Below are 14729 nucleotides of genomic sequence, written 5' to 3' on the forward strand. Positions count from 1 at the left end.
GAAGAACCCTACATCTGGAGCGTCTGTGGATGTAAAATTCCACGACGAGCGTTTAATTTCGAAGAGCAAATAAAAGGTTTCATTATGAAATTTTTATTGCTTTCGCTGCTGCAACCCCGCGCTCGCTTCCAATTGCCTTCTTCGTCTTACCATTTCAACTTGCACTTTCTAACTTCCAGCTGCAGTTTGTTGACCGTGGGGCCTTGGATTGTATTCATTTTAATTATATTTATTCTGGCTTATCTGAAGAAGAGGAACTATTGAGTTCAGGAGAATTTGCATAGTTTGTGATGAAACCTTAATACTACATTTGTTTCAACACCAGGAACGAGATTGAAGCATGCAGATCAACATTAAGCGTATAATGCTATAGCCAAACACCTATACCTTTTCGTTTGAGATTCTTATTAATATATATTATGAAAACATCGAATTGAAGCATAAATTTACAATGTTTGATTTTATATCTTTTAATCAACACACTGGTATAACGCAGCACCCAAACTACGATACCTCAATCAGCCAGCAATTTTTTTTCAATCGTAAATGAATTCAGAGTTCAATAGCGCAATTTGAGAGTTTAAATAAATAAATTTCACGTATGAATTCTGAGCAATTTCGGTACACCATGTACAAAAACAAATTCGAATTCATAATCTCGAATTGAAGAACAAAAAATCAAATTACAAATCCCCCGATCCTTTTATCTATCCACCCTTCGCTGATCATTCTGGTTTTCGAATAATTTTGTTTGCGACAAACGCAAAGAGATAGAGATGGAAATATGGGAAGAGACCCAATAACGATGATAAACATGACTTCCATAGCACTTTTTCCCGCTTTTCCTTTCGCCTGATGCTTATCTTTTCATGTCAACAATGATTATCTGTATTCATGAGCATATCCTCGTTCCTCTGTTTTATGCAAAGCCTTGGTACGAAGCGTCCTCATAGATAGACACATTCGTTAGCCGCATAGAGATTTAATTTTATGAATGTATGCATTCATCTCACATTTGTTTGAACATTCAAGCATATAATACCGATGGCAAAATTGTTCAGTGGGTACAGAAAAATCCTGTGTATATTATCTCGTTCGAACGTGAAGAAAGAAACCAATAGCAGGAAATTATCATTTGTCATTAATGAAGGTTTCTCTGGCGTTCCAGCAAAAGATTTTCGATTTCTTTCTTGATTACTATAGATAAATAGAAGCGTCTCAGTTACAGTTATTGATACATAGTACCCTAAACAATGAAAAAAACTTCGTTCGCCATAAAATTAAATTCTACACAAAAGGGGTAAATTGTTGTTAGTTGTTCAGAGATAACAAATTATAACAATAAACAGTGTGTCAATAAAATTTTGGGACTGATGTTGAAAATGAACTTTCAACAAATTTATTTCAACATTTGTATCCTCCGGATGATTTAGAACTTTGACGCGATTTCTAGCCAGAAATTCACACACTTTCTGGTAATGGTGACCCAGCGCAGTATCATGTAGAAGAATTCAACTTTATATATTGTGATGTTCATATAGAAGTTGGCGAATTCTGAGCATCAATTGTTTCGAAACTAGATGACAGTCATCGCTTTACAACCTTCTGTTAGTTTTAGTTATTATTATATCACTAGTCTGTATGACAGAGTAAAGAAGTCTTATCACCAGGTGAAAAAGAAACATATAAAAAATGAACTTGGCAAATATGAGTTATGGAGGGAAAATATGAACACAATGATTTCAATCTTGACATACGTTGCATCTTGTGAGTATAATGTACTTACCATGGTAGCATGGTGGCAGTTCTTCCGGAGTCGCCGTTCGTCCCAGACACCAGTGTCGCGAGTTCTTCCAGGTTGCACCCCGTTGAACGTGACGAAACTCCGACAGATACCTCGCTATGGGCTCGCGTAGCAGTGTGATGTAGAAGTATCGTCGTTTCGCGGTTTCCCCTTCGTTTTTGTCCAGCTCCTGATCCACACATCCGGTCAGTTCGGTCCAATCGGCGTGCAGACCGCACTTCCATCCCGTGGAGTACCGCGAGAAGAGCCAATTCTCGTTGCGATGTGGCCGGAAACAGTAGCATCGTTTCTTCTTGCGCTGACATGTGCAAGGACGCTGTGGGTGAAGAAATTTCGAAAATTGATTTGAATGCAAAAAAATATGCGTGTTTGATAATAAACTTTGAATTTATATATTACTAACTGAACCGGCAAACTACGTTTCACCCAAAATTAATTTTCTGTTATTAATACCTTCAAACATTCTGGTTTTCTCGCTAAGCGAACGTTCATGGATCCAATTGCAGAACTGTTCATTGATTAATCTTCTAATCGACCCTTTAAAATTACCTGTTACTATCAAATTCTTGGTACTTCTACCAAAAATCGTCATTATAATATAAGATTTTCAGACGCGATTCTCGTTCAAAAATTTCCACTCACAAATAACATGTTTCTCCGTTACATGGGATAAATATTTGATACATTTTTTTCTGTATTATAGTGACTTTCAACACTTTTGACTGGTTCATCAATTATATATTTGATACAGAAAATATGATAGAATAAAGACAACCCTACATCGGACCTTCCTTCCTCGAGTTTTGCTCTTATCAACACATTCGGGGAAAGGGGGAAGGAGTGTCGAACTACCATAGAAACGTTTATCAATCCCTAAAATCTCGCCAATTTGGTTCCATTTGCTTGATTAGTTCTCGAGTTATGCAAAACTTTGTGTTTCATCTGTATAGCAGCCCTCCCCTTAGAGTAAAGGTGGGCAAAACGGTTCATTTCAGTGAGCAGCTCAGAGCGCTCGTTCATTGAAGCGAGCCGGCCCATTTGAGAGAATCAAGACTCAGACTTTCAAAAAGCGGCCCTTTTTAAGCCAAGATTCTTTCAAAAAGCGGCCCTTTTTGAGCCGACGAGACTCTTTCAAAAAGCGGCTCTTTTTGAGCCGAGACTCTTTCAAAAAGCGGCTCTTTTTTGAATCGCGGTTTTTTTTTTGAGCCGAGACTCTTTTGAAAAGCGGCTCTTTTTTGAACCGCGGTTCATTTGTAAAGGACCGTGGATCGTACGCTCGTTCTGACGAACCCGCTCAAATGGGCGGCTCGTGAGCGTTCGCCCATCTCTACCTTAGAGAGAGGGAAGGGTCTCGAACTATCATATAAACCTTTCCCGGCTCTAAAAACCCTCTCATTCAAATTTTCTTGTAGATCGGTTCAGTAATTTCCGAGTTCATAGGAATTAGAAAGACAAAAATACAGACAGACAGACGGAAATCCATTTATATATATATAAATTTTTCAACAACTATTTTCAAATCCTATACATAAGCGAATCTCAAGAAAACAATTTTTTCGTTAATGTTTGAATGTCTAACATTAATAGAAAAATGGCTTTTTCGTGATTTGATTATGTATTGAATTCGAAAATTAATGTTGAAAGTGAAATTGCAATTATATATAATCGAGTCAGACCTGTACCCTCAATTGGGAAGGTTTACTAGAGTTTATCTTTCAGTTCCTTGCCATAGTGTTCACAACGAACACTATGTTCGTTGTGAACATAGTGTTCTCTGAAGTTGGCCTGGTGTACGAAGCAATGGGTAATCGATTAATACTAGAGATGGGCAAACCATTCACGAGCGGCACAAAAGAACTAGTTCGCCGAAAAGAGTGAACGAACGGTCGTTCTTTTTCAAAGAACGGTAGTTCTCCCCACGAACTGATTCCGACAAAACGATTTGCGAGTGAACTGTTTGAGAGCGAACTGGTTCAGAACGCACGCACATAAACATATCTTGTGTTGTACTTATCGCATCGGGTCATACTATACGCTTATTTAAAGACGACAATCTGTGCTACAAGTGTCGTGTTGACAGTGTTGTGATTGTCCTTTTCAGTCTCAAGTTATAGCGCGTCCAAAATGTTGTCCACCAAGCAAGAAATTCGCCATATTTTACGTTTTTACTACCTGCGAGGTTAAACTGCAACGAAGGCGGCCGAAAATATTCATGTAGTTTAAGGACCCGATACTGTAACGATTCGCACAGCACAGCGTTGGTTTGATTGATTTCGTTCTGGTGTAGTGGCTGTCGAAGATGCACCCCGTACTGGTAGGCCAATCGTCGTGGAAACCGATAAAATCCTTGAAATCATCCAAGTAGACCGGCATGTGAGCGCTCAATTGGCCAGGAACAGGGTATAGACCATAAAACCGTTTGGAACCATTTGCAGAAGATTGGATTCCAATAAAAGCTGGATGTATGGGTGCCACACGAGTTGACGCAAAAAAAATTTTTTAGACCCAATCAACGCCTGCGATGCACTGCTGAAACCGAACGAACTCGACCCATTTTTGAAGAAGATGGTGACTGGTGATGAAAAGTGAATCAAGTACGACAACCTAAAGCGAAAAAAGTCGTGGTGAGCCGGCCCAAAACCATCGTCAAGCCCGGATTGACGACCAGGAAGGTTTTGCTGTGTGTTTGGTGGGATTAGAATAATCCAATAATTCCAATCCAATAATCCAATAATCTCTGAGCTGCTCAACTATGGCCAGACCCTCAACTCGGTTCTCTACTGTGAGCAGCTTGACCGTTTGAAGCAGGCGATTGTCCAGAAGCGGCCAGAAATGATCAATAGGAATGGTGTTGTTTTCCACCAGGACAACGCTCGGCCTCGCACATCTTTGATGACCCGCCAGAAGCTACGGGAGCTCGGTTTGGATGTCCTATTGCACCCACCGTATAGTCCAGACCTGGCTCCAAGTGATTATCATCTCTTCCGGTTCATGCAAAACGCTCTTGGTGATACTAGGTTGGCCTTAAAAGAAGCTTGCGAAAACTAGTTATCTGAGTTTTTTGCAAATAAGGAGGGGGTCATGAAGTTGCCTTCTAAATGGCAACAAGTTTGCGAATAAAAAAAGACGGGTGGGTAATGTCGGGGACATAACCGGAGTGACGTAGGACTATACAAAGGGGACAGCTTTTGTTAAATATTTATTTTAAATATATTGTTTTATTTTATTTTCCTACGTGAATACCTACCTATCCACCTGAAAAATGAATTAGTTTACTCTTTACTCTTTATGAACATGTTGGTGGTTCTGAAAAGAACCTTTGGTGTTGTGTTTTTGTTATCACTCGATATCCTCATCTTGTTCGGTTAAACCTTCCTGTTTAGCTATTGCGTTTGCCACTCGCCACAGCTTTCACAGCTGGAAAATTTCTTCCCATCCAGCTTGTGACATGTTGTACAGTAAGTTACATTCAATGCGACGTGCCGAAGCACCACTCAGTGTCGCATTGGAGCCGATTTTAACCTGTAATTGAACATTTCCGATGACAGTGGTACAGTGTCGACTTTCAATGTGGGGTCATAATTTGGACCCCGAACTCTATGTTTACAAAAATGTTCAACTAAATATGTCGTATTACAGGTCCGTCCAATTAGCTAAATGTCGAGCTAAATATAAATTACTATACTTTCAATCTAGAAGCAATTTAAGAATTGGTGAAAATTGAATAATCGGGAAAGTCCCCAACCATCAATAAGCTCAGAACAACTGCCAAATTCTCATACTCATCATATCCTGGCAAACAATATATGAACAATATATAGACAAACTTTTTCCTTCTTCTACCTGCTGCCGTTTTGCGATTGCGTTTGCCACTCGCTGAAACTAGTAGTTGCCTTGATGAGCGCCGAACCGAAGCTGCTCTGTTCCTGATGCGGGTTTTCTGATTGTCGTGAGCAGCTTTGCAAGCCAACTCGAGCACTCCGATGGCCAAACCTCTCTAATCGCTGTTAGGTATACTGGTGCTCCGGCATCAATCCGTTCGGCCTAGTTACCCTTGCGGAGCAATCAGTGAATGCGACCAACAGGGAACTGGAGACCTGCACGGTTCGAGTGAGATTTTGCCTTTCCCTTAACTTGTCCTCCTTTGTTACGTCCACACGTACACGTTGCTGCTTGTTTTCTTTTTATGATGTGATGCGATGCGATGTTAAACGATGCCGTACAACCACACTGGTTTACGGTTTGAAAGAAAATGAGATATTTTTTTGGGGTCCGCGCGTTTTGTACTCTAGCGGTACACACTCACAGGATAGAGACAAATCGGCAGACTCAGCCAAAGGGGCGAGTCCAACGAGACGAACGAATGATCGTTAAAAGGCAGCGATGGCAAAAGAATACATTCATTACGATTTGTTCGCTCGTTGGATTCACATGCAGGCTAAAAAGGGTCCTTTTCAGGATCACAAAATTATCTTCAATCTAAAGAGTTTATTGTTTTGTTATCACTCGATATCCCCATCTTGTTCGGCTAAACCTTCCCGTTTAGCGATTTGTTGCCACCCGCCACAGCTTTCACAGTTGGAAAATTTCTTCCCATCCAGCTTTGTGACATGTTGTACAGTAAATTACATTCAATGCGACGTGCCGAAGCACCGCTCAGTGTCGCATTGGAGGCGATTTTAACCTGTAATTGAACATTTCCGATGACAGTGGTACAGTGTCGACTTTCAATGTGGGGTCATAATTTCGATCTCTATGTTTACAAAAATGTCCAACTAAATATGTCGCATTACTGGTCCAATTAGCTAAATGTCGAACTAATTGTAAATTACTGTACTTTCAATCTAGAAGCAATTTAAGAATTGGTGAAAATTGAATAATCAGGAAAGTCCCCAACTATCAATAAGCTCAGAACAACTGCCAAATTCACATACTCATCATATCCTGGCAAACAAATAATGAAAAAAATCAATTTGTGTTTTATGATTATTTTGGATATTGTTTTAGAAAACATCCTAAACTCTTTTCTGGAAGGTTTAATGGCCCTGAAAAGCGCCTTGTTTTATGGAATGGTTCCAATTTAGAAAACTTAGTACTCGTGGTTTTGAAAAAAACCGTTCCGAACGCCCTCGATGCCGCCTTGTTCTGGATTTACCACCAAAGCAGTTTGTATAAAGAACAAACTTTTTTCTTCTGCTACCAGCTGCCGTTTTGCGATTGCGTTTGCCACTCGCTGCAACTGCCTGTCATTGTCTTGATGTCCACCGAACCGAATGTGTTCTGTTCTGAATGCGGGTTTTCTTATCGTTGCGAGCAGCTTTGCCAGCCAACTCGATCACTTCGGCGGCCGAAACTATATAACGTCGGCTAGGTGGACTGGTGCACTGGTACTAACGCGCTCGGCCTAGCTACCCTTGCGGGGAACTCCACACCAACACGGTTCGAGCGGGATTTTGCCTTTCCCTTCACTTTTCCTCCTTTGCCAGGTCCAGACATGACTGCTTGGGTTGGGTTTTTGATGTGTTGTGATGCGAACCGATGTGGTGTACGGTTTGAATGAGAATGATCGTTACGGCAGCGGAGCGAGGATTTTAAGCTGACTGGCTGGCTCGAGTATTACGCATGTGTGAGACTGCGACCAATGTTTCGTTCATTTTTTTTTTCTTTTTCCTTTCCAATCGTGTTTCATTCTATTTCGCTGCTGCTCTGGTTGCCCGTTTTGGTCGGTACGATTTGAGGAGCACAAAATGGACCAATAAAAAATGGGCACATAGTGCATTTGGACAATGCTTGATATTTTACAATTATTCAATTATTTATCTCAAGAAAAATGAAATGTTATTCGTTATGATAGATGCGTAGATATATTTTCTATCAATTGATGCAAAAACTTTTGCGATCTATTGAGAAATGCTCGAGTTATAAGCGTTCCAAATCTTGCATTTTTTCCTACTTGTTCAGTGCCTAGATTTACATTTCACCCCCTATATCTTCCGGTTAGACGTAGTCCTACGTCAAGAGCGCATATTTGACTTAAATTGGATAATTTTAAGTATGTTTAAATAAAGCGTCAAATTTCGATCAGAAATACGACATTTCTTTTCCCCTAACCCTATATAAGAAGAACGCTTGTAAGAAAAATAACGATATTGTCATTTATGAGCAAAATGCATGTAACGCAGGGTTTATTTCGTTAATGCATACTCAATTTTGGGTTAAAAATTAAATTTTTGTAGTTTTAATGGCAGAGCAATTCATGCATTTCATGTATTCTTTAAATTCCGCGTAACATTCATATACTTCCTGATAGGGATTGCATTACCGTGTCAAAATTTCAATAACCGGCTATTTGGTAATCAAAATTTCATTACCGGTAAAACCGGTAAATTACCGATAAAAAACGTACTTTTTGCTGGTTAAAGTAATACTTAAGGACACAGAGAATGTTAATTTTGTCGTAGATCGGATCTCATTAACAAAGTTTCCAGAAGAGGAAAGAGTCCAATTATGCTGGGTAGAAGAGTATCGAATACCATTGTCATGTACAGGGTCTTTCAGATTCTACGTTAACGCAAAAAGATCGAATAGCTCCTTATAAAAATTACTCGTTCAGTCTGATCGGATGGTTTTTAGTGTCAAGATGTATAATTTACAAGAACGTTTTCACGTTTTGTTTCATTTTCAGATCTTCTTCTTCTTTTTTTGGCTTTAAGAGGGTTTAAACTTTTCAGTTCATTCGCCTCTAGGTTTTCAGATCTAGCAGCGCTTTTTGAACTGAAGTTCGGAGGTCTTTTAGATCTTATTTGATTCTAGAGCAATATTTCAAAGCGACATAAAGGCAAACATTATTTATGGTGTAGAACTAAAAATTACCGAAATTACCGGTTATTGATTGTAAAATTATCGGTAATTCGGTAATGGAAAATGACCCGGTATTACCGGTAAAACTGGTAACGATAAAACCGGTTAACAATCCCTACTTCCTGATTATCTGAAAAAAAATCTGGGGGAAGCTGGGGCGATTCATGGATTAGGTAAACATAAAATCTTATAGTGAGGGCAATTTGAGAAAAAAAATCGTTGCTTCCAATCCTATTGCGTGTACGTGTTATAGTTATTGTTTTGTATAATTGATTGTTAGTGAAAATCGCTGTTGATTTTTTTTCTCTGGATGAACATTTTAAAATATGATCTTACATAAAACATATGTGTTATTCAAACAGAAAATATGAAAAATTGCACATATTTTGTGCGCATCCAATTATTACATATACTTTTGTCGGAAAATAAACATATTTTCACATACAGTTTGCAACTTCTAAAGAAGAAGCACCTTATCTTTCCCCTATAAACATCAAAAATATAAAGCCCATACGTACACTATCCAATCCAACGATATCAATGAATAGCTGTCTATGTTGTTCTTAATATCGCTGAACGGAAGAGCGAGAGAACGGTTCAAAAGAACTGATTCACTTAGATGAACGGTTAGTGACTGAATTTTTGTGATTTTTGAAATGATGTAACTTCGTGAAAAATCAACGCATGAACCTCATTTTAAAGCTACAACTTTCATGTTTCGGAATATTTTACGAACACATTTTATATGGGTGCGTGTAGATTAGGATGGCAGCGAAATTGATCATGTCAAATTTCAAAAACCGACCATGTACATTTCGTTTATTGGCCCAAAATCGGTTATTGGTCGTTTATTGGCTTTACAAAGTTTCAGCTCAATCGCGGGTTTCATGATTTAGGAGTGCCTCAAAACGCTCAAAGTTTGGATTTTTTGATCGTCGAAAATCTTCCAAGGAGTAGAGGAAATTTGGAAAATAGATTTTTTTGATGATGTTATCTCGAAAAAAAAATTTTGGCCGAAATTGACCTTTTGGGACTTAGCCTTTCACGCGCTTTGCGCTTTGAAGCACCCCTAAATCATGTCCGATTGAGCTGAAACTTTGCAAAGGTCATTTTTTGGACCAATAAACAAAATGTACATGGTCGGTTTTTGAAATTCGATAATGATTTTTTTCCATACATCCATTGCCACCTTAGTTTAGATGTAGTAGATAAATATATCGGGAAGAAATAAAACGTCCATTTCATTCTGTTTTTTCATTTTTTTTTTGTAGACTAAAACAATTTTATACTAACCAACTTAATACAAAATCCAATTAACGCTATCAATCAGCTTTATCGTTCATTTGTAGGGTATTTGTAGGGCCTGCTTACATCAGAAATTACCGCAATATTTGCAAAATTACACAAGGGTTTCTAAAACAATATAAAACATGTTTTGCCACTTTTTTAAAACTGATGAAAAAAAGCAAATCATGGTTTTTCCCCAAACTGACATATTAGCCTGATAAAGAATTTATTGGTGTTTTCAAAACTACCTTTCGGTTTGCGGTGAGATCATTATTTATTGAGTTATTCATCATCAAACACGAAGCGGTAATTTTTCATTCAAACAAAAATATCTCTGTATGAAAAGATCATATATGAACGTTCTAGGAACCAAATGAAAGCTGGTTGATAGTGAGGTACAGGCAAACCTGTTTTTGTGCGGTCCCTTTTCGCGTGATTCCTCGTATGTGCGACTCTTTTTTTGCGATTTTATTATGACATCGGATCTTGAATCACACAAACTAAACGCACAAATAATAATATCGCACCTAAACAAATCGCACAAAAAGCAACCGAACAAAAACAGGTTTTCCCGTATATGACATCTTCATGCATTTATAAAATATGTGTAAATAAAAATACAAATTCATGTAAAACATATCATTCGAGTTTCTTTTGAGTAAGCCTGTCAATTGAATCTGTTTCAATGAATAACGGACTTCTTGTTTTATTCGTTTCTGTTTACATAATTCTCAAAATGTTTGAAACGAAAGAGTTCAAGGAGAGTTTTTGGCGGAACTTGTTGTGTGTTCAATTGCCCAATTTACCAAAAGACAGCCTTTAGTATAATCGTACTGAATTAAGAGAAAATAAATTAGCGTTGAGATATTTCGAATGGTGTAAAATCAAGATTTCTCTAATCTAAACATTTCTTAGGTGTTATTCAGATAGAATTCAAAGCCTTCACGAGAATGATTGACACTGGCGCCGCCAACCAGTCAATTATATACATACTTAATTTTAAAGATTTTAAATGTTCAACACAGAGAAACAAAAAAATATGAAAATAAGAAGTTAATCATACATACAAGACAATAGCGAGGAAACGATAGTCATTGAATTTTTTTTTTCATTTCCAGAACAGTCTCGTATCAAACATCATTCAAATCGTTTCCAAGCATCAACAGCCAAAATGATTTGCGATTTCCTGTCCTGAATTAATTAAAGAATTCCACCACGCGATAACAATATCCCAAACGACTGCCAGGAAAGGGAAGCGATGCAATTCATTTTTTGAAACCTCTCAATGCTCGGTACGGGAAAGAGCAATTTGCAAACGAATCACGTCTCAATGCCCAACATATTTAAATTTGATGCACATTCATATTTGTCCATGATCACTCACTCCTCCTGTACACATCGGTAGCGTATGGCACACAGCAGTACATCTTGCAATGGCGAAACCCATTCAGTAAGAAAACTGAAAAAAGTGAACTCTTCTGTGCACTAATGTATGCACGAGCTGCATGGATGCATGCATTCATTCGTCGCTGAGGCAATTGTCGTCGTCGTCGTCGCCACATTGCAATCAATCTTTATCACTCCTTGAACTATGATCTGCACTACGCATGCTTTCATAATATTTAGCGAAGCCAAACAGCCGGCAAAGTTTATTGTCCTGGATTAAAACACGGGAACAAAGTTTGCTGGATGACGTTCCCATAATATTATTTATTTACATATTCCAGAGATAGCGGTCTATAAAGTGCTTCGTTTTTCGAGCCATGTGTATTTGATCATTATGCAATACATTATTGCGTTTTCCAACAATTCGTCGTGATTTATTTTAATATTCTAATCTTAGGTAGGTTCAAACCTACATTCTAATACAGAACATCTTTTTCAAATACAATCATAGTAGATATATTTCCACAAGTGTAAATTAAGCTACATTATGAACCAAAATTTTGAGTCATTAACATCAACACGTCATCATAAAACAATTTGAAATCCTCATAACGGACTTTGAAGAAACCGTTCACAACATAGTTCTAATAATAACCGCATTTTTGCCACTTCTTCCACAGTGATGGAACATTTGATATTCTTTTTTGCCGTAGATTTGTCTTCTAAGTGTTAGGCATATTTTTATTATCTGGCGTTGAAAGCTTCATCTATTGGTGAATTCCTGAACAGACAAATTGGCGAAAATTCTTTGGGGGAGAACTATTCTACGTGTGGATTGACATAAAACAAGAAATTATAAATTCCACACACGCGCTGGAAAAAATGTTTTATGCATTTCTTCAATCAATCGTCACGATAATTTTTTTTCAGATTCCGTTGGAAACTTCAGGAAGGAAAGTGTAACAGGCTGGATGTATGTGGCCCCGATGATTTCTCGCGCGATAATCGTGTTTTTCATGCAAAAACTGATTTGAGAATATCTAATCAAAAAAGTTATCAAAAAATTAATTTTTTTTTCAATATTATCTCGTAGCTGTAATTCTGCTGTTAAAATTACAACACCTTCTGACGTTACGCAGCAAATGCAAAATAGAAGTGGATCGATAAAAATAGTTAACAAACTATGTTCCTATGTTCAGCGGTGGTTCGCAGTGTTAATCGGCGCCGATTGATAGTTGGCGCCGAGAGAAGACTTCATGTAGCGACAAACGCGATTAAGCGCGAGGTGGCTAAAAATAATCATTGCTCATTCAATCCAAACAAGTATGCTATCTTAAGGAAGTTTGATTTGCATTCCAAACATTGTTCTATCCTATTACCGATGACTACGATCAGAAAGTTTTATGTTACCTTGTGCAACATGTTACCGTTAACAAGTCAGAATATATTCTAATAGTTCTGAAATCATGAAAAAAATGAATTTTATCATAAACAAAGTTTACCTTCAAATCTAAATCGCGAACCAGATGCTTCCCGAAGGATGTCCCGCCAGTTTTCTGAATGTGCAGGAACACCATCACGTCGTGTGCGTTCATATCAAATTGAAAATCATCGTTCAGCACCTCCTCGTAGCTAAGTCCAGGATTCGCGAGCAAATTCTGCTGCACCGGTTTGCCAAGATTGTCGTGTTCGAAGCCGGAAATCAACTCCTGGCTGTTAGTTGATTCCCTCCGTGAAAGAGCACACACCTGCAAACAATGATAGCACAAATTATGTAAGTAAACCGTTTATAAATAATACAATCTTGAGTTAATTTTGGTCATCATTGTTTTTCAAACGCAACGCTGCTCCACTGTATAATTAATTTTCGGTTGATTAAAATTAGAACATGACTGACAGAAGAAAAAACAATCATGATTTTTAAAAATAAATTATTTGGAATACTGGAAAAGCAAAAATTATAAGAGGTTGTGTCCAAGATACGACCGCATTGTTGACGTAGAACAACGCTGTTATTTTATATAAGTCGCTTGGTAATAACTTCGGATATTATTTTATAATGCTGTGCAATTTCAGATAGCCCTGAAATGTTTTTTTTATTGTAGAATCAGTTGACGATAATCGATTGATGATTCATTCTTGCCCTCGCAGAACAATACACTCGCTGATCATATGTCGCAATTTGTTTCATGTCAATGCATTGAAAATTTACCTCGATCGCTATTCCGGTGGCCTTTTTCGCAATTAACATAGACTCAGCTTTTACTTAGTCGCGGCAATACATACACACACTCTTTACAGATACACCGGCCGACGGTTGTGCAGTCCACTGATGATGCAACAAGAGCCAAAGGTTGTACCGCTCATGACAACTCTACACGAGCTGATGATTGCGCCGGCTAGTGACCATTCTATCTTGGATTCCTCGAGTCGAGAAGACGCACCACGCTAGATATGGGGTACAGGCTAGGGGGCGTTGCTGATTAATGGTCAGCTGCATCCCAATAGGAAGTATCCCGTGTCGGGCACACGTACAGAGCATTGGAGACAGCAACATCCCAATTACGAGAACACTTGTAATACTAACCTCGAGCCGACCGCGAGTAATCGGTTACATATAACTAACATAGAAAATAAGAAAAACTGTCAAAATATTGAACTTCCGGCCCCGTCAGGCTAACACCATATGAGCCTTGATAAAAATATATATTCTGGAAAAAAAATAGACTCAGCTACAGTCGATTGTACACTTGTTGTACCAGCACCATTATTCCACATCTCATAACTACATCAATATAACTCTGGCACCGCATGGAAACAACAACAATGACAATACTTGCAAGCAGGGTTGCCAACTATAATTTTAAAAAATCAGGAAGAATGAAAATAAAAATCAGGATAGCTCGTATTGGGTTGTCCGAAAAGTTAATGTCGATTTTTGGGAAAACAAAAACATTATTAAAAAAATAAATGTTTCTATGGTGGTTAGACTCTCCGCCCCCTTCTCTAAGAGGGGGCTGCCATACAAATGAAACTCAAATTTCTGCATTACTCGAGAATTAACAGCTATCCATTAATGAAACCAAATTTGGCATGTGGAGGTTTAAGGGTGCAATAAATGTTTTTACGGTGGTGAGACACTCCACCCGCTCTCTAAGGGTGGGCTGTCATACAAATGAAATACAAATTTCCTCATAACTCGAAAACTAATCAAGCGAATGGAGCCAAATTTGGCATGTGAAGGTTTTACAGGACACGAAACGTTTCTATGGTGAATATACTCATCCCCCATATCTAAGGGGGCTGCCATACAAACGAAACACAAACTTCTGCATAACTCGAGAACTAATCAAGCACAATTTGGGATGTGAGGGTTTTTGGGTATGAGAAA

The 14729-nt window shown here is 38.3% G+C and overlaps 1 protein-coding gene across 1 annotated transcript in view; it reads right to left on the reverse strand.

The window, feature by feature from the left end:
- The window catches only part of LOC129776841 (heparan-sulfate 6-O-sulfotransferase 2), a 63433-nt gene that overhangs the window by 30594 nt on the left and 18110 nt on the right, over window positions 1-14729 (reverse strand). The window contains exons 2-3 of the mRNA XM_055782729.1: window positions 12841-13086; window positions 1787-2120 (exon numbers count right to left, since the gene is read on the reverse strand). Coding sequence (XP_055638704.1) covers window positions 1787-2120; window positions 12841-13086 — 580 coding nt within the window. The remainder of the gene's footprint in view (window positions 1-1786; window positions 2121-12840; window positions 13087-14729) is intronic.

Source organism: Toxorhynchites rutilus, chromosome 3 (assembly GCF_029784135.1).
Source record: "Toxorhynchites rutilus septentrionalis strain SRP chromosome 3, ASM2978413v1, whole genome shotgun sequence".
In the NCBI taxonomy this organism is placed as follows: Eukaryota; Metazoa; Arthropoda; class Insecta; order Diptera; family Culicidae; genus Toxorhynchites; species Toxorhynchites rutilus.